Raw genomic sequence first — 18,766 nt, 5'->3', positions numbered from 1 at the left:
ACCTTTCAAAATTTTGAATTTAGTTTCTAAATTTTAATGTACTAGATAACAAAATCATAAAATTTGTACTGATAAAAGGATTATTTAATTTAAAATATATGATTTTTTAAGCGAATTAAACATTTATTTCAATAAATAATACTTTATTCTTAAATTATTGTTTTTTTTTTTAAGTTGTGTGTTATGCCCACTCTCTCATATATCATAGATAAATGACATTATTCTCCAATTCATTCATTAAAGTCCATAATTTAGATAAAACATTTCATTGAAAAAGAAAAAAATATATATTTTATTTATTTAATAGGTATCTCAAAATCTTAACTTATCTATTAATTAATTTTCTTTAAAATTTTTATTTTAATTGATAAAATATGTGAGATTATGAATTCAAATATATAAACTTTCAAGTGAGAATCCACCCACTTCTTTTACCCATCTAATTAATTCTTAAGCTTTTAATTTTAGGTTGATATATTGTCATCTTTTAATAGCTAACCAACCACATAAATTTTAAATTTATATCTAATAGGAGGATAATTATTTAATTTTCAATTTTATCGTTTGGTTGTCTATATCACCTTAATTTTAAAATTTTCAATTTATTTTGAATTTGATTCCAATTAGTTTAAAATTTATTGGGTATATACTTTTTTAAATGTAGTGGATGAATTCCAAAATACATTCTTTATTTTTTGAGATGGGAACATCAAGCTTAAATCCACTAGAACATCAAAATATAGAAAAATTAAGATAAATGATATCACGATTTAACTATATAATATACAATTTAAATAGAGTTTACTTTTATATGTTAGTGGAAACATACATTAATGGAAAACATATCGAGTTAGTCGCGAAGATGTGTTCATTGTGAATATTTTGATATATTTTAATTATAAAGTGAAAAATAAATACCAGTGAATGCTTATATTTCTATTTATAAAATAATGGAGGACATAAAAATAACAATAAAAATAAAAATAATATACCCTCAAGCTTGGAAATCCCAGATTCTTGCGAGAAGCGAAGCGCGCGAGGTGCACCTCCAAATGGGAGAAGCGAAGCGCGCGAGGTGTGTATTCAGGAAAGAAAGACTTCAGCCCTCAAGCTTGGAAGCAGTTTGGCGAGAGCGCTGTGCTGCCCGCAGCGACCATGGCAATTGATGCAATCGAAAACCTCTCGCCTCCCTCTCGCCCATCTTTCAATTTCAGGTACTGGTATAGCTTCCTCCATCCTTTGTATTATGCTATCTCGTGTTTCTATATTCATCGATCCTCGTTTTGTTTCACTTTCTCAGTCTGCCCACTTTTATGTTGCCGTTGACAGGCTCTAGTTTAAGATAGTCGCCTTCTCTCTATCTATGCTCGTACACATTTCTGGGATTCCACTGTAATGTTTGGTTGATATTTTTGTAGACTTGTACTTTGTTTGGCAGGAAATGTTGGTGGGTTTGTTGGACGCGGCCGGTCGCCGTCCGTCCTTGCGGATGATCGTGCTCTGCAGTTCTCGCGACGAGATCGACGCTATCTGCTCCTCCGTCTCCAACCTCCAATACATCTCTTTGGCCTCTTTGGTATGTTTATTTTTGCTCAATAAAAGCTCTTCCAAGTGAAATTCGGGAAATTGGTCTAGAAATGCCCAAGCCTGAGCCTGATGGATGCATTCTTTTGCGCCACTTAACGAATAATTTAATCTCGGAGTTACGACTTGCCTGAATTGATCTTCAATGTATGAATTGTCAATATGATAGGACGCTCGGATCAGGAGTCATGACATTATCTTGAACAGGATCAGCTCTTTGGGTTGTATTGTCCATCCGGGTCCTAGTTCTATGGATGAGATGCTTTGATTGGTAGAGTGCTATCAATATAATGGCAATCGCTTACATTAATACGCTTGACCTTATTTTATTGTATTTCAGTTGATAAAGGAAACCAAGTGGTGAAACTAACCATTACGGATGGTAATTGTGCCATGTGGAACAATATCAATTCTGGGCAATCGCTCACATTAACTCTGGGCAAGTGTTGATTGAATATCAATTGACTGGATGACAAGGTCACCCTATACAATTTATTGTTTTCAGTATCCTCCATCTTACAGTTTTTGAATACTGCTATATCGTTTTGACCCTGTGTGGGTCAGTTGTTTTCTGTCATTTGTTCACTTACTTTTACTTTATGGTTAATACGGTCTTAGGAACAAGTTTGCGTAAACTTATTTGTGCAAGGGAAAATTACCCCTTTTCATTTAAATCTTACACTGAGTACATTTTGTCTTCTTCCTTCTTGTCAATACGTTACTCATGTTGGCATACATATGGGGTAGCAACCATGCTTTGAATGGATAAGACTTACTTTTTGACTTATATTGAATGCAGTGTATTTATTGCTTGTCATCTTCAGTACAGTGACCTTGCTGAAGCAGACCGAGCACTGATTTTAGAGAAATTTCAGAAAACAACATGAAGGTGGAGCCAAAAGTTCAGATCTCTATTAGAAGACAAATGCGAGGTTGAGAAAGTAGGAGAAAATCTCACATGATTGCAGTAACAGACGCCTGCCTTCCACTTCTGGCTTCTGTGGAGTCACCTCTTTCTGCCCAACCAACAAAGAAGTTGATATTGTCCGCTTTGACCTGTTACGTATAGTCGTCAGGTTCACGGTTTTAAAACGCGTGTACTAGGAAGAGGTTTCCACACCCTTATAAGGAATGTTTCATTCCCCTCTCCCACCGATGTGGGATTTCACAATCCAACCTCCTTGGGGGCCAGTGTCCTCGCTGGCACACCGCCCGGTGTTTGGCTTTGATACCATTTGTATCAACCCAAACCTGCCGCTAATAGATATTGTCCATTTTGGCTCATTATGTATCACCGTCAGATTCACGGTAAAACGCGTTTGCTAGAGAGAGGTTTCCACGCCCTTATAAAAGAGTGTTTCGTTCCCATCTCCAACCGATGTGGGATCTTCCAGAAGGTGTAGTTTTTAGACTACAGGATCTTGAGCTGATAATTTGTAAAAATGTGCCTCGGACTATTTCAATGGGTAAGATGCCTGCCTTCCTCTTCCTGTTGGTTGATGTGGTACTGATCATTCTTTAAGCAAACTCCTAAAACTAGACATTTGAAAAGTTGTCTGAAGTGAATTCGTAAGCAGATTTTGATTATTGTGACAAATTCATTGTTTCTAAACTTCATGTCATTTTTATTGCAGGAAACGTATACGAGGCGCATGACTACCTGCTCAACCTCAGGTTATTCTTTTATACTGCCAAGGATTATAATATGAGTTGCTTGCGCTGTTTAGTTTTCTTCATACGCAAGAGTTGCTTCCTTAGCGATTCTACGTAGATGGGATCTTAATCAACATGGTTGTTGGGGGTGAAGTGGTAACACTCGAAAGCATTGAAGTAGTGGGCTTGTTATTGCTTAGATGCCCGTTAATGTAAGTGTTTTACTACTTTCTTTGATCTTCATGCGCATTGATGGATATAAATTTTGCCAAGGAAACCAGTCCCAAATAATTATTCCTGAATTTTAGTTGGCCTTTTTCCTATAAAACAAAAAAGTCGCATCCTAGTGTCGCTTCTTTGTTTTATTTACAATTGCTGAACTTGGAAAGAGACCGTGTTGCAGATTTCTGAAATTTGTGAGGATGTCTGCTATGATGGAACACCTTCTGAGGACAACGCAGAAGGTTTTCCTGTTGTACCATCTTTTGGCCCATAACACTGGATTACAATGGCCGGGAAATACGTTATCCTGTGCTTGATAAGGTGTTTAGCTACCAATTTAGCATTTCAACTATAAAGTATGTTGGTTGATTTGTACCTAGGAGAGAGCTTTCCAGTTTAGTTTAGTAAACACGGGCTATTGCCATATGAATGGAATGCTGAGATATGTGGTGTTTTATGATTTTGGGTCATTTTTCTTTCCTGATAAAAATTTAGCAAGTGAAAAGGTAACCGTGATGAAGTAATAGTTCACAAAACCCACTTGATTTGTTTCACAGAGTATAACTTAACTAGTTTTAAAATATAATATCTACCAAAAGTCAATTTTGAATCTCGAGAAATTTGAAGATCAGTACCAATGTTATAAGGTATATTTTTTTATCTGAATTAACTCCATAGGTCAGATTCATGGGTTCAAATTTTGTTAAGTAACATCTAATAGAAGAAAACTTTAGTTTAATTACAATTACCTAGTACAAAGTTAAATAAGTTAAATGTAGGTAGATGAAATAATATGCATTCCCATTGAATTTTACGATGCTAATGTTGTACTAAGCTTATCTTCACTCAATTAGTCTCTCTAATAAACCCTAAATTATAGGGAGATGGTCTTTTTTTTTATGGGTTGGAAACAAAATCATCCCACAAACAAACATAAAAAGAAGAGCCAAAATTTGATAGAGTATGTAATGTGCCTTGTGTAGACCAGTTGTAATATGTTGACCCAATCTCCACGTCGCCCCTCAGTATTAATAGCAATAACACAGTCTCTTAAGCCTTAACCCATGTGAGTGACAACCGAGAACCGACAACCATATGTCGTCTACCACCATTTTTTGGTAAAAAGATCATTAAAATCTCTGTCACATGCGAAACACGCTATAAGCTAGAGAATGCTACATGCTTTACTGGGGAAACTCTTAATTAATTGTAACAAACAAATAATCAAGGCTAATATAGAAATCCGTGGCCTTTATATGAAAAAAAGCAGGGCTTTATTTCAGTGAGCTGCTGATTTGTTTAGTCGAAAGAGAAGCCAAGTAGGGGGCTGTCTGGTTAATTAAATGTGACTTGTATTAAAAAGAAAGCAATGTCCTTCCACATGGTCCATTGGCATGGCCAGCTCATTCTCTGTTATTTCAACCTGCCAGTCAAAATCTCATATCCATCTACCTCATTAGATTCTCTCTTTAATGTTGTTTTTAATTTTGCTGCGGCCTAAACAAGTTTGATAAATAAAGGAAAGTAAGGTGAATAGTGGATGTGGTTGGATCCAGCGATGGGCGACGTATAAATACAAGAAGAGAACACAGGCTGCAAGCATGCATGTTATCTCCCCTGCCCTTTCTGATCTCTCTGTGAGAGTACCAAATGGCTTGCTTGGACTCGTACAAGAGCCCAGATCAGAAGGGACACTACCCGCCGATGAGCCCAAGACTGTCCTTTTCCAATGACTTCGTCGAATCCCATCACCCCACCAACACCAACACCAACACCCATATCAGTCAACATCAAAACAGCCCTCCAAATATTTCGGCCTCCGACGACTTCGAATTCTCTGCACTCACCAATCCCAGTAATCACACAATGACCGCCGCCGACGAGCTCTTCTTCAAGGGGAAATTGTTGCCCACTCTCAGAGATGAGCTTCTCCTTCACGACGACGACGACGACGCTATTGTAGTGCCGTCGTTCGTGCCCCCGAAAGGCCTACCAAAATGGAAAGAGTTTCTCAGCCTCAAGAGATCGGTTGTTGATGGGCGCTGCACGGGCACGGGCACCGACAACGACAACAATCAAGGCAAAATGCCCAAGTTGGCCCTCCATGATAAGTCATCGCATCTTGACATGACTTCGTAGATCGATCAGAAACTCAACTAGAACTGTGCGCCTTTTTCTTTTTGTTGTTTATGGTTCTTATGATGGTGTTGGTATATCAGCTGGGCTGTTTCTGTACAAATTTGTTGAATGTTTGTTTGCAATTAATTCTGTGTTGCTTGCTCCATTCTCTCTAACATCATGCATGCGTTCGATGTCTATAGCGTTCTTGGCCCAGATTCGTTATTTTACTGCCTGAATGCCTTTGTTTCTTCCATCCCATACTCATTTAAGGAAAATATTTGGATCTACTTCTGGATCGGGTCAAACATTCATAGTTCTAGCTATTCTCTGTTGAACTACAAAATTTTAATTAATTTGTTCATCTCCTACAGTTTGAAATCTCATTCTTTAAAGAAAAACTTCAACATTATTAATTACAATATCATATAACAAGAACATGCATGATTCAAATTGATTATCAATTTTTTTTTTTTAAATTGACCATTAAATTCTGTTGTTCGAACACTTGAAATTTTTATGTATGAAGTTTTTTTTTTTGGTTCAAATAAATTAAATGGGTATTAAATAAATTCTATTTGTTCAAACAAGTCCGTGATAACTCGTGATAAATAAGGGTGAAAGATATCGTGCAATACGTAAATGATAAAAGGAGGAAGGCAAAGCGATCTGGCAGTTTAAACCCGTAAAGCACACGTGGCATTTAATATAGCCTTCAAATTCCATTGGATTTTGCATCTCAACATCGCCGCCTTTGGGCAGAGGCAGAGGGAGCGCACAAGGTTAGCGCCAGCGCCAACGCCAACGCGACCCCTCTCTTCCAAATTGCAAACTCATATCCTCTAATCCACAAACTTAGCCTTTTCCTTCCGAATGGACTCCACCCCTTTGAACTGGGAAGCTCTCGATGCCCTAATAATCGACTTCGCTAGATCAGAGAACTTGATTGAGGATTCCTTTTCGTCCTCCCCACCTTCTTCCCCTTCCCCTTCCCCTTCCTCGCTTTCCTCCTCCTCTTACCATTCCAGGTTGATCATCCGCCAGATCAGACGCTCTTTGGAGTCCGGTGATATTGACTGCGCCATCGATCTCCTCCGTCTTCATGCACCCTTCATTCTGGATGATCATAGGCTACTGTTCCGGTTGCAGAAGCAGGTTTCACTTATTCTGCTCTCCCTATCCCTCTCTCTCTCTCTCTCTCTCTCTCTCTCTCTCTCTCGCTGATGCTTCGTACCTAATGTTGAATGTGCAACTTCTTTTTGTTCATGCGATATCTTTTGATTTTTATTGTTTAGGCTAATTACGGGATATTTCCATTTTTTTAATCATGCTTCGTCGGAAATTGGAAATCTGGAAACATAGAGTCCGTTTGTTTGGTAGCTAAATATCCTAATCAGTGGGAACATCCTTTCATGTATTCTGTTTTCAATTACCAGTATGGTGGAACTTTTTAGTTGATTCGTTTCCCTTTCTGTGTTTATTGTATAAAGAAATTTATTGAGCTTCTGAGGAAAGGGACTCCAGAGGATCGTGTTTTGGCCATTCGATGCATTCGGACAGTGCTCGCTCCTTGTGCTCTTGACGCATACCCGGTAAGCATTTCACACATTCTCGGTTTGCTCGAATTGATATTTTTAAGAAAATATTCTCTGGTAATCAGATCGAGCAAAGAATTATTGTCTTTTTCAAAGAAAGAAAAATTCGGTTGAATTATGAGAAGTACGAGAGGAAGTGCCATAAGCCATCTTTTTTCTACTCTAGTTGGCGTAATAAAGAAGTAGCTGTAGCTACAGAAAGGTGAAAAAAAAAAAAAAGAAGAGAGAGAGAGCACCTTAGAAACCCAAAAGTCCAACCATCTCTCAGAGAAGAGCACCGTAGAATAACTTTTGACTACCTCATAATATTGTTCCATAATGTCTTGAATTCTTTGGGGGAAGAAACCACTGTGCTATTTTTAAATCAGATTCTGCAACTTTTCTGCTTATTCTGTTGGCTGAGTTCTCTTTTATTTATGTTGAAGGAGGCGTATGAGGAGTTCAAGCACGTTCTTCTTGCCTTCATTTATGACAAGGACAATCAAACATCCCCAGTGACATATGAGGTGGATATTACTATTTTCTCTCATATCACATTGGTGACTATTACCTTCGGTATTTTGGATGTTTCAGTGGATATTGACTATGCACCCTTCCGGAAACCCAGTAACATATGGCTGTTCTTGATAATTGGAATGCACATTTAATATTTGGCTGTCTTATATTTCAAATAGATGTAAAGGCAACCTTTCCTTTTTAATCAAGAACTTTCCTCTTTTCCTTACTTTCTCATCACCACAAAATTATAAGGAAAAGGTGGACCATTAATTTCTTGGGATTTGGCCACTTTTAGGGTTCACTAAGCACAGCCAAATTGAAGTTTAATGTTTCACGTTATTTTTCACTCGACACATTTAAAATGGGCTCTGTTTAAGGCTCTCAGGGCATTCTATAAGCCTAGTACATATTTCTTTGCCAATAAATATGAATTCCTTGGTTCTGGGTGGGTAGGGTATGGAATTGTCTTGTATATTGTTGTCAAGGTGCTTGAACAGAATGTGTGTAGGAGGTTCCTAGAAAATCTAAATCTTATAAAATAGTTTCTTAATTTGAAAAGCATAGGGAAAATTTTGGAGTCATCAAGTTTTTTTTTTGTTCTTTGCATATTTTTAAAGCAGAGTTGTTCTCCTTTGGAAATTCATAAAGAACAGTTTATTTTATTTTAAATAAACATTATTAATTTTTATTTGAGATGTGAATTCGCATATCTTCATTCATAGTTGCTTTTTCTTTTATGTTTATGTTGTGTGTATTTGAAAATTTTCAAGTTGAATATGTTGCAAAATTTATCCTTTGGAGTCTGAACAACATAATTCTCAAAGAACATCTTTCAACTCGATATTTTTAGTTCTAGGGGCAATATGTTCTCTTTCAGTGGTCTGAAGACTCTGAACAGGGTGGAATTGGGAACTGCATTTAGTTTTTCTGCTGAAGGTGCATTTTCTCATGTTTCAGTGGTGTGAAAGTAGGAGGTTTGATATTGCTGGGTTAATGTCGTCGGTCCTACGAGCTCATATGCAGGCATATGATCCAGTCTTCTCAATGACTTTGAGATACTTGATAAGGTTTTTTCTTCATTTTCTTCTTTCTTCTTGTCCCCCACCCATAATAGATCAGTTGATAAAAATTTCGTTGAATCTAAAATTTAAGTTCCTATATTATTCTTTGCCTTTTCTTGCAGCATACATAAAGGTTTTTGCTTTCGTGAAGGCGTGTTGTCTCCCATATCAGATCTCACTGAGAGGTTGCTTCTAGATGAACGTGATCCACCTGCCACGCCCAAGGAGAGTCTGCATGAAGCACCTCCATTTGATGAGGTGAGATGCCTGATTTTTTTAATTAGAATTTTCATTTAAAAAACTTGAGCTTCTAGTTAGTTCCATCTAGTGGTGTGGTACAACGTGAGAGTTTGCTCCTATTTGCATGTGTATGGTTACTAGCTGCCAGGAGTTGTTATTTTCTTCGCCTCTTATTTTTTGATCTTAATATGAGTACAGGTGGACATTCAAGCTCTTGCACATGCCGTAGAGCTAACAAGGCAGGGGGCAATTGATAGCTTGAGATTCACCAAAGGTGATTTATTTCATGCATTCCAGGTTAGCATCTACGTGAAGGCTTATAATTTTATCCTTTCTGGTCTATGCTTCACTGTTATTAGGTTCTTTTTGTACAAATCCTCGGGTATAGCTGCTAAAAGTACTTTATGCTGCTTTATGTTGCATTAGACTGTGTGAACCATAACCTCATTGGACAGCGTGCTTGTAATTGGTACTAGCATGGGACACAGAGGATGTGACACTGTCTTGATGGGTTGTTTGATAGAAATGGTTCTTCATATTGAAATATAAGGTTGATGGGAAGTGGGATCATTGAGAAATGCAAGGCAAGAGCAAGACCATAGTTCATATGAAAATTTAGTGTATGTAGAAGTAAATCTGTTCAGAGTTTGGAGACAGTTTGTTGTTTGTTCTGAAAATTTTGTTGAAATTTACCGACTGTAGAATCCTCACTCTTTATCTCTTGATTTTCTCTAGCATGAAGAATGGTTCTATCTACTCAGTTGTATTGATATTTACCTCTTCTTTAATTATTTAAAATATTATATTATTTACATTATTCTCTTGTGTTTTTGTGCTTATGACATTTGATTCCAATCATCTCGTCAATTAAAATAGTATTGTTCATTTTGTTTCAGTTTCATGATGGTCTCATTGATTATGAGTTTTACATACATATCGCAGAATGAGTTGTGCCGGATGAAATTGGACCTTTCTGTACTTGATGAGCTTGTTCGTGAGTATTGCATCTACAGAGGAATTGTGGACTCTGGTCGTGGGGCTCTCTCTGGTGAAACTCAAACTTTTATCCCTTTTTATCAATAAGCTTGTATGCCTTTTAAACCTGTTTGTCATTTCTTGATAATTAGGGATGCAGAATCGCTCTAGTTCATTGAAAGTTGATCAATCTGAGCTGGAGTATTGTTCATCAAGGAATTGCTCTCTTGAAGTCGACTATGCAACCAGTAAACTTTCGGATGGTGAAATTTCTGTCAACAATTCCCGTGTGGATAGTTCTCCTGAAAATATTGCTGATGTGACTAGTTCTCAAGGTACCGAGACTGACTTACGATATTCATTGGTGCCAACGTCCAATCGAGAAGATTGTAGCACTAGTGATTCAATTCATGTGGGAAATTCAAGAACATTACAAGTAAACAAGAACCGTGGGATTGTAGAAAGGAGCAAGCGAAAGAGATGGAGAGGAAGACATGATGATAGAGAACTTCGTGACTTGTCTTACAGTGGATGCAGTAAACAAGAAGTTAGCACTACAACTGTGGCCAGTACGACCATGTCTAATGAACAACAGGTACATCCATGACTATATTTTAATTCATCTGATTAAACAATCTGACTGAACTTTTTTCTGCAGAACCTTGAAAAACATTTACCATTAGAATCTACTGGCAAGGATGATAAATATGAGATTGTCTTGGGCATTAGAGAACTGGCAAGTAAAAGGTTGGCTGCTGAGGTTGTGGAAGAAATTAATGCCGTGGATCCAAAGTTTTTTGCACAAAATCCTATTCTCCTATTCCAACTTAAGCAGGTAAATTGGTTGTAACGAGGTTAAGTGTGAGTTTTCCTTTTATACTATACTCGTCATGCTTGCTACACTATTAGCTAGTCACCATTGATGGATCTTGGAAGTTTACATGAGTCTGCGGCTTGATGAGAATTATTGCATATTTCTTTTCAATTTATTTGACGTTCCTATGGCTTCAGGTTGAATTTTTGAAGCTGGTTAGTTCCGGTGATTATTCTAGTGCTTTGAGGGTCGCATGCACTCACTTAGGCCCATTAGCCGCTGATGATCCTTCCTTGTTGAAGCAATTAAAGGAGGCTTTGTTGGCTTTGCTCCTGCCCAACGAAGATATTCTTGGGAAAGGCTTCCCTATAAATGCTCTTGCTAATTCTCTTCAGGTATGGAGCAACTTACTAATAATGAAACCCACCCTAGATTTATTAAATTTAATTCTTGGGAAAGGCGTATCCACTCTGAAAAAGTGTTTTTCAATATAAATTATTATTTTAGGTACCAATATTCAACCATTTTTATTGCTGATAACTCTGGATCTTGCCCTTATAAACAGGCTAGTAGTATGTTCTCTTATTGACGATGGGCCATGCAAACTCAGGATGTTTTATGAACAATATTTTAATCAAAATTTGTTCTATTAGAAAGAATCGGGTTTGAAAGAAATTAGAGGACCGTCTAAGGGGAAGAGACTAGTCAAAGACTTTCTTGTTAGTCTCTGCTTTTAGCTGGTGTTCTATTTCAAGTGATTTTTATTGGTACTCTTTTGTTCGTATGTTTGTCATTTGGGAAGCCTTTTCGTAGTCCCCTTGGGTTGTTGGGGATCTGTCCTCTCCCCCTTTTTATTATCCTCTCTTTGATATTGAATTTAAGTTTCCTTGTAAAAAAAAAAGCCAAAATTATTTCAATTATAATTTCAAGAAGTATTTCTTTGATTCAAATAAACATGTTTTTCAAATGATTAGTTCACTAAAATGAAAATGGTTAAAATTACTTAAGAGAAAGTGCATGCTTGTTTGCATTTGTAGAGAGAGATTAGTAAGAAAAAGGAGTGCAAATAGAGAAAATAGTGAGCGTATAAGAAGTGAGAAGTTAATGAGAGAATATGCATATGATGAGAGTAATTAGCACGGAGAAAAGGTGGGAGCTTTAAGCTTGGGAGTCTCCTTTCTCTTTTCTACTGAATTCTTCGGTTGGGCCACAGAGGAAGGAGGTCAAACAGAGGGTTTTAGAGTTGGAGCTCAACCATATTACATAACGCATCTTCAATGTACAGATGGTGGATTTCTCTGTATATATATGTATTTTTAATGACGAAGAAGGGAATGTTTGATATTAGTGGGAGCTACTTTATATCTTCTAGAAGGCCCTCATGTTTGAGTGTTTATCTCGTCTATCTCCTTAAATATCGGGATGAATGTTTTGGACAGAGGGGCAGAGAGAACGACTATTTTTTGGGACTTCAGGCAGAGAAACCTTCATTTTCTCATTTAGTATTGTTTCTTAGTGGAAATTTGAACATTTTCTTTAGGAGCCATTGGAGTGGATGTTTGCTTGACTAACCTATTGGAAGAAGGGTCCCATCTTCTTTGGAAGGTTGACCATTGCACCTCCCTAATCTGCCTCCCCACCATTTTTCTGCAATATACCCTATCTCACTAAAGGTTTCGCCTGGGGATGGTTAAATAATCAAGAAAAATCATTAGGCTTCATTTGGGAAGCATCTAATTTTGATGTTGTAGTCACTTAAAAATCAAGATACCATTGAAGTCTGTATTGTTTCTTTCTAAGTACCAAGATCGGAGCAAGGCCCTAGCAGCAATATCCTAGGAGATTCTAGCTTTTCGCTTGAAACATCAGCCCTTCCAGGAATCATTCTGCAATGCCCTAATAACAAGTATTGAGGCTGGATATCTTTTTGTTAGGAGACTGATAGCCACCCCTTTAGTTTCACAATTACTATGAATGAATTGGTGATTCATGACTTCTTTCATTCTTTCTGCACAAGCGATTAATGAGGACTAGAAGGGCCTGGTCCTTTTTTTTTTTTTTTTTTTTTTGCACTCTATCTTGAAGACTCTTGTAGGCTAGGTTGTGAACCAAAGATGAAAAATAGCACTTACACTCGTGGCAGAAAGCAACAACCATGTATGGAACCCACCAATGATGACTTGGAAAAGAAGAATAATTGAGGCTAACCAATTCAAATTATTTTTAGTTGGTTGAAATTTTCTTTATGTTTTTTTTTTTTTTTTAGTTTTTGTATTATCTGGAGTCCTATACGTCCATTTCTATTTTTAGTTATTTCTTTTGTTTTAGGAGAATTATCCTCCATGGTTGGGTCACGATTCAATTATATAGCAATGGTTGTTATACAACTTATATAAATATTTATAAACATCTATTGATGGTACAAAAAAAAAAAAAAAGAAAGAAAAAAAATTCAATTCAGTCTTGAATACTCAACTCAGAGACATTTTGGTTCCCTCTGTTTGAGGTTTACAATTATTCAAATAGATAAAAAAAAAAAAAAAAAGAAAAAAAAAAAGAAAAGAATTCTACTTCTTCACCCAACACTTTGTACCCCACTTACAAGAAATCCATAACTCGACCAAGGCCGTAACAATTTGGTATCAGAACCAATAGTTATGGGTGAATCTGTTCTAGAACAACTTATCAAATTCTTATATTTACTCTCATTTGAACAACAGAGCAATTAAGCCGGTAATGAGAAGGTTGAGCAGGTTCGTGCCAAATTGGATGCCATATCTCTTGATTTGGAATCCACAAAGAAGGGTCTGACTATTTCAAAACAATGAGAGATGATGGAATTTCTGGGGCTTCTAAAAATTATGGAGCCCCTAAAAATTAAGGAGGAAACTTGATTGTACCAAAGTACACAGAACTTGACTTTCCTTTGCTTCAATGGGTTGGATGACCCCTTGGGTTGGATTAGCTGTTGTCAACAGTTTTTTTGACATCTAGAAGAAAATGTGAGCTTAGCCTCTTATCACTTAAAGAGAATTGCTCAACTATGATTTTTACAGATGGTATAGGATACTTCGAATCCCACCTGGACAGAGTTTGTCCACCAATGCAACTTGCAGTTTTGGACCTCCCATCCAAAGCAATAAATTGGGGGAGCTCACCAAGCTAAAACAAACGGGTTCAGTGGGAGAGAACTCGAACAAATTTCAAGAGCTGAAATTTTAACTCAAAATTAGAAGATTCAGTTGTATCTCAGCAGATTGCAAAATTATGAGCAAATTGCAAAAGTCTATATCAGTTGAGGGGGAGGTCCACTAGCCACAGGACTGGATAACCGCAATGAGTATTTTAGCTTGTACGAAAGGAAAATATATTCAAGGGCCACCACCAGTCGGAATAACAAACGCACTTCACCAATTGCAGATTCACACACCAACCATTAGTAAAACGACTCACTAGAGAAGAAATGGAAAGAAAGAAGGGAGAAGGGGTTGAAGCGAGGGAAGTTTAAGTTCCTTAATTTTGATACAATCAAGTTTTCTCCAAAATTTTTAGAAATGGTTGTCCGAGAAATCCCTTTTATCCCTCCTTGTTTTTTGCTTGACTTTCAGCGAGGGAAGACGTTAGGCCCTTTGTTGTGGCTTCAAAGTCAAAAGATATGACATCCAATTTGACATGAAACTGTTCAACCTTCTCATAACAGCTTGATTAGCCTCTTGTTCATATAAGAGTAAATTGAAGAGTTTGGTAAGCGGTTCTTGAACAGATTCACCCATAACTGTTGACTTTGATACCAAATTGTTGCACTCTGATACCAAATTGTTGCGGTCCGAGGTCTGCAATCAAGTTACTTATATCTCATAAGTGGAGGTACAAGGTGTTTGTCAGGGTGAAAGTAGCTCTTTTTTCACTCTATTTTGAATAATTTGTTAGACTCAAATAGAGGGAATTTTAATACTTTTGAGTTAAAGTACTAGGATTGAATTGAAGTTTTGTTGGGTACCATCTTCATTGATGTTTATGAATATTTATACAAGTTGTATAATAACCATTACTTCATCAATTCAATCATGACTCAACCATGGTGGATTGTCCTCCTAAAACATACGAACTACTAAAAAGAGAAATGAAAGTGGAGGACTTCTTATAAATACGAAAACTGAAAAAAAATGCATAAAGAGAAATTCAATCAACAACTAAAAATAATTTGAATTGGTTAGCCTTCAATTGTTTTCTTTTCCATTGTTTTGTTAGTGGGTTCCATATATGGCTGCTTGTTTCTGACATGAGTGTAAAGTATGTACACACACTTGTGGTGGCATTGTATCAATCGTAACAGCTTCAAACTTGGAAATTGGAATTTAGCTTAAAAGGGATCTATTTAGGATGTTTTAGAACTTTGTCCCATGTATCGTATATATTTAAATAGCCCACACATTTTTATTTGTTTGGTTCCCAAGAAAGACTGGGCAAAGATATTGAGGTCATGCGGGAGATTAGTCTGTCTAACAGCTTTTAGAATCTCCTTTCCAATGTCCGGACTAGAGTTATCCTTTTTTCATGAGTCCTTCTCTTGTAATCTAGATCTGGACATCCTTCCACCATTCTGGCCTTGGGATTAATTTTGGGATAACTTTTGGTTTTAAAGAACTTGATGTTTCAAAGCTGTTATTATGACTCTCGAGGTTGGAGAGGGGGGGAGCACAAAGCGGATCTTGGTGGGCTTCAAGGTGAAGGGACGCATGGATGAGTTCGCACTGAGATTAGAGTGATTATGTGATAGGTCAAGTGTATAAGTTTCTCTTAGAAATCATGTGAGAGAGTACAAAATATGTTGAAATGATCCATTTTGGTTTGTGGAGTTACTCTTCAATCTCAAAAGCCGCTCAAGACACATCAGGTTGAGCTCAAGGCATTACATGGCATGTCCAGATCATAGGAATGTTACAGCCGCAAAACTAGGTGCCGAATTCAGATTCTAAGTATTGGGCATGAGGCATTATAGCTGTATGTTGAAAGTACAACAATCATTTTTTAGATTTTAAACAGTTTTTAGATACAGCTTTTTTTTTCTTCTTGTTTGTAATGGTTCCATTTGTAGACCACAAATCGTATGGGACTGTTTTTTCTGTTACACACTTCCGAAGTGTAAATGCAAGATTCTCTCTATTAGAATATTGACCCAGGAGATAAACCTTGTAACCTCCAAAATTCTCTCTATCAGGAAGAGAACAGAATACGCTGGTATCTGTAAATATATAGCAACGTGACAGAAAATTTTACATTTTTTGACAGGTTGCTTTTGGTAGGAGACTTGGTATTGAAGAACCACAACTAATGAAGTTGATGAAGACCACACTTTACTCTCATAGTGAATGGTTTAAACTTCAAATGTGCAAGGATCGGTTTGAAAGTCTTTTAAAGATTGATTCCTTGAAGGAAGTTAATCCCCCTCTGCTTTCTACTTCCGCTGGGCTATTGAAATCAAATTCAGATAGTTGCACCCCCGGTTCTTCCCAAGTCGCGAAATCTTCGGGTGCAAGAACCACAGGAGATGGCAGCAGTCCTACGCAAGCGTCATCTAGAGATGCATGTGACGAAAATGCAATTCTTAAAGTCATGGTAGGTAATTTCAACTTGTACAATGAACTTCTATCATCTCCTATATGGTCTGGTTCATTTTCCCTGTGCTCTTACAAATTAAATTTGGTAGAAAAAAATGTGGTTTTCTATAGTCCTTCTGTTGTAGGTTTTCTCCATATTTATGATGCGAAGTTTTTGTGCATTGGTTCAGGAGTTTCTTGCTTTGCCCAGAGCTGATGCCATCCATCTTCTTGCACAGTATAATGGAAATGCAGAGATGGTCATCCAGCAAATATTTGCATAAGTTGGCATGTAAAAAATTGTAGCTTTATTATGATGGGGTTCATTTGTTTATTATTTGCCCGACATTATTTCATTCATTGTGTAAAATACTTGTATACCATCTCTGTATATGCCAGAGCTCCAATGTATATAAACGTCCGTCCAACGATTAATGTCCCTTGGGTTCTTTTATTATATTTATGGGATTGGTGGATGTGTAATCGAGCAGTTCGGGAATATGTAACTTAGATCTGAATGTGCATAGCAATGGATTTCAATCACAACTGTAAAGAAGATGTTTTTTCTTCTTCTTGTAACACATTTGATTTGTGGAACAATATTGATACGAGTGAACTTCAAATTTGATTTATTCAATACTCAAGCCTTAGTGATATAACTCTTAGAACTAAGTTATTGGATATTATTGACATTAAAATTTGGTTGATATAGTAGATTACAATATCTTCAAAATGAAGAAACTAACTGAATATGGATATTGTATTATTTGTACGAACAGTAAAATCTTTGCTAATAGTTTATCACTTATCTCTATATCATTTCTTTATAGCAGGTGGTGGGACTTGGGGTCATATTTAGGGAGATGAGCCCTTATGGAGCAAAAAAGGTTAGAGCTCATAAAACAAAAGTGCACAAACAGTGAAGAACGAGCACCCTCTTAAGATTCTCCGAAGACGCATTAATTTAAAAAGAGCTCATATCCATCTGTCACATATTTAGGCAAAAAAAAAAAAAAAAAAAAAAAAAAAAAACCTTATAATAATTCAGTAGTCAGAACATTGGCATAAATGGGTTTCCACTTTGGTTTATTTTTATGCATTTGATGATCATATCAGCGTGGGGTGCACGTTTTGATCACCAACTTTCTTCATTCTGAAGCTTCAATTTTAAGGCACTCCCTCTTTTAACCTTATAAATACCATTTTCCATTGTGGAGTTTATCATACTTTTAAGGAAAGGCTACAAAATTTCAACCCATAATTTTAAAATTAGAAAACAAAGCTATACAAGCATCATGCCATGCTTTGTTTGAAGAAATCCACTTCAAATTATTTATCACAACTGCCATAAGACGGTTTATTAAAAGTCAACAATAAAAATAAAAATAATCAACGCAACCTGCAGGCGGATAGATTATAGAGTTTAAAATTTGGTAAATAATAATAATTGAATTGACAAATTGGCTTCGATTTAATATATAAAAAAAATGTGTCACATTTGTTATCATTTTTCTTTAATATAATATATCATAACATGTTTACGTGGAAAAATTGAATTAGATTGTTTTATTATCTCATTTATAGGCATTGAGCTTTATTTTAGTTAATTAAAATAATATAAACACATTGTTCAAAAGAAATAATTGAAGAAAATGAGGTGTTTTGAGAAGCACTCATAAGCATGGGGGAATGATGGTTACAAGAATTGGTTGTTGTGCATGCATTCATTGAGGTTAATGATGGTTGGTGCTCATCCTTTTTTAGTTATCTTCCAATCAAGACTACTCCCAATATTACTAACATTATTTTTTCAAACTATCTTTCTCCTATATAATACATCATGACAACAAATAAATAATAAACAGATAAAAGGAAAGAGAAATGACATTAGTAAAAATAAATTTATTTTTAAGTAACATCCGCATTATATTTTATCCATCACAATCAAATATTGTCGGTTGACCTGTTACGTAATGTCGGATCTTACATTCACTCTTTATGGGGTTTGTCCTTGCTGACACACAGCTTGGTGTTTGATTCTAATACCCTTTGTAATAAGTCAAACATATTGTTTGCTTTTGTTTGCTACTTATGGCCGTCAATCCTCACACGTTCAAAACGTGTTTGTTAAAGAAAAGTTTCACATATTTGTAAGAAATATTTGGTTCCTTTCTCTCTAATAGGTGATATTTAAAAGATAATATCAATGATAGAAATAATGGTGGTAAAGATGGGATGCCATGTTCGATGCTGATTTACAGAGAATCTAACTTTCAAAAAAAAAAACATTGTAAAAGAAGAAAACAGAAAGGGAAGAATAGTAGTGAGATGATTGAGCATAAACAAATGATATCCAGTGTTAAATAATGGGAGGGATCAGGACCTGCCTCTCTGGACTGTCCTTTT

The 18,766-nt window shown here is 36.4% G+C and overlaps 2 protein-coding genes and 1 long non-coding RNA gene across 12 annotated transcripts; all 3 read left to right on the top strand.

The window, feature by feature from the left end:
• Positions 1 to 966: 966 nt before the first annotated feature.
• On the top strand, positions 967 to 3,919 carry LOC111803162 (uncharacterized). Of its 8 annotated transcripts, none has more exons than XR_015422579.1 (5): positions 971 to 1,214; positions 1,439 to 1,576; positions 1,754 to 2,061; positions 2,414 to 3,050; positions 3,219 to 3,919. It is a non-coding gene; the product is annotated as an uncharacterized LOC111803162 (long non-coding RNA). The 8 variants fall into 8 exon arrangements; XR_015422578.1 differs by having other exon boundaries at positions 2,384 to 3,050; XR_015422577.1 differs by having other exon boundaries at positions 1,754 to 3,050; positions 3,219 to 3,449; positions 3,641 to 3,919.
• Positions 3,920 to 5,109: 1,190 nt separating this feature from the next.
• On the top strand, positions 5,110 to 5,598 carry LOC111804229 (uncharacterized). Its single transcript, XM_023688960.2, has one exon. The coding sequence runs from the start codon at positions 5,110 to 5,112 to the stop codon at positions 5,596 to 5,598; it is 489 nt and encodes a 162-aa protein (XP_023544728.1).
• Positions 5,599 to 6,311: 713 nt separating this feature from the next.
• Positions 6,312 to 16,997, top strand: LOC111803970 (uncharacterized). Of its 3 annotated transcripts, XM_023688598.2 has the most exons (13): positions 6,312 to 6,732; positions 7,068 to 7,169; positions 7,598 to 7,678; positions 8,628 to 8,737; positions 8,854 to 8,989; positions 9,170 to 9,268; positions 9,914 to 10,019; positions 10,099 to 10,209; positions 10,282 to 10,541; positions 10,605 to 10,781; positions 10,958 to 11,155; positions 16,053 to 16,379; positions 16,552 to 16,997. In XM_023688598.2, the coding sequence occupies exons 1-13, from the start codon at positions 6,451 to 6,453 to the stop codon at positions 16,642 to 16,644; spliced, it is 2,082 nt and encodes a 693-aa protein (XP_023544366.1). In that variant the 5' UTR covers positions 6,312 to 6,450; the 3' UTR covers positions 16,645 to 16,997. The 3 variants fall into 3 exon arrangements, with proteins under 3 accessions (XP_023544366.1, XP_086983478.1, XP_023544365.1); XM_087127352.1 differs by having other exon boundaries at positions 7,601 to 7,678; positions 10,099 to 10,541; XM_023688597.2 differs by having other exon boundaries at positions 10,099 to 10,541.
• Positions 16,998 to 18,766: the final 1,769 nt, after the last annotated feature.

Source organism: Cucurbita pepo, chromosome 10 (assembly GCF_057944985.1).
Source record: "Cucurbita pepo subsp. pepo isolate OVF chromosome 10, ASM5794498v1, whole genome shotgun sequence".
In the NCBI taxonomy this organism is placed as follows: Eukaryota; Viridiplantae; Streptophyta; class Magnoliopsida; order Cucurbitales; family Cucurbitaceae; genus Cucurbita; species Cucurbita pepo.
This window is presented reverse-complemented; position numbering and strand designations above follow the sequence as displayed.

What these genes read in the sequence shown, in the direction of transcription:
- LOC111804229 (XM_023688960.2), top strand. Translation starts at nt 5,110, where the DNA reads ATGGCTTGCTTGGACTCGTACAAGAGCCCAGATCAGAAGGGACACTAC.
- LOC111803970 (XM_023688597.2), top strand. Translation starts at nt 6,451, where the DNA reads ATGGACTCCACCCCTTTGAACTGGGAAGCTCTCGATGCCCTAATAATC. An exon ending in CTCTTGCTAATTCTCTTCAG is followed by an intron (nt 11,156 to 16,052) that starts GTATGGAGCAAC and finishes ATTTTTTGACAG; the next exon opens with GTTGCTTTTGGTAGGAGACT. An exon ending in ATGCAATTCTTAAAGTCATG is followed by an intron (nt 16,380 to 16,551) that starts GTAGGTAATTTC and finishes GCATTGGTTCAG; the next exon opens with GAGTTTCTTGCTTTGCCCAG.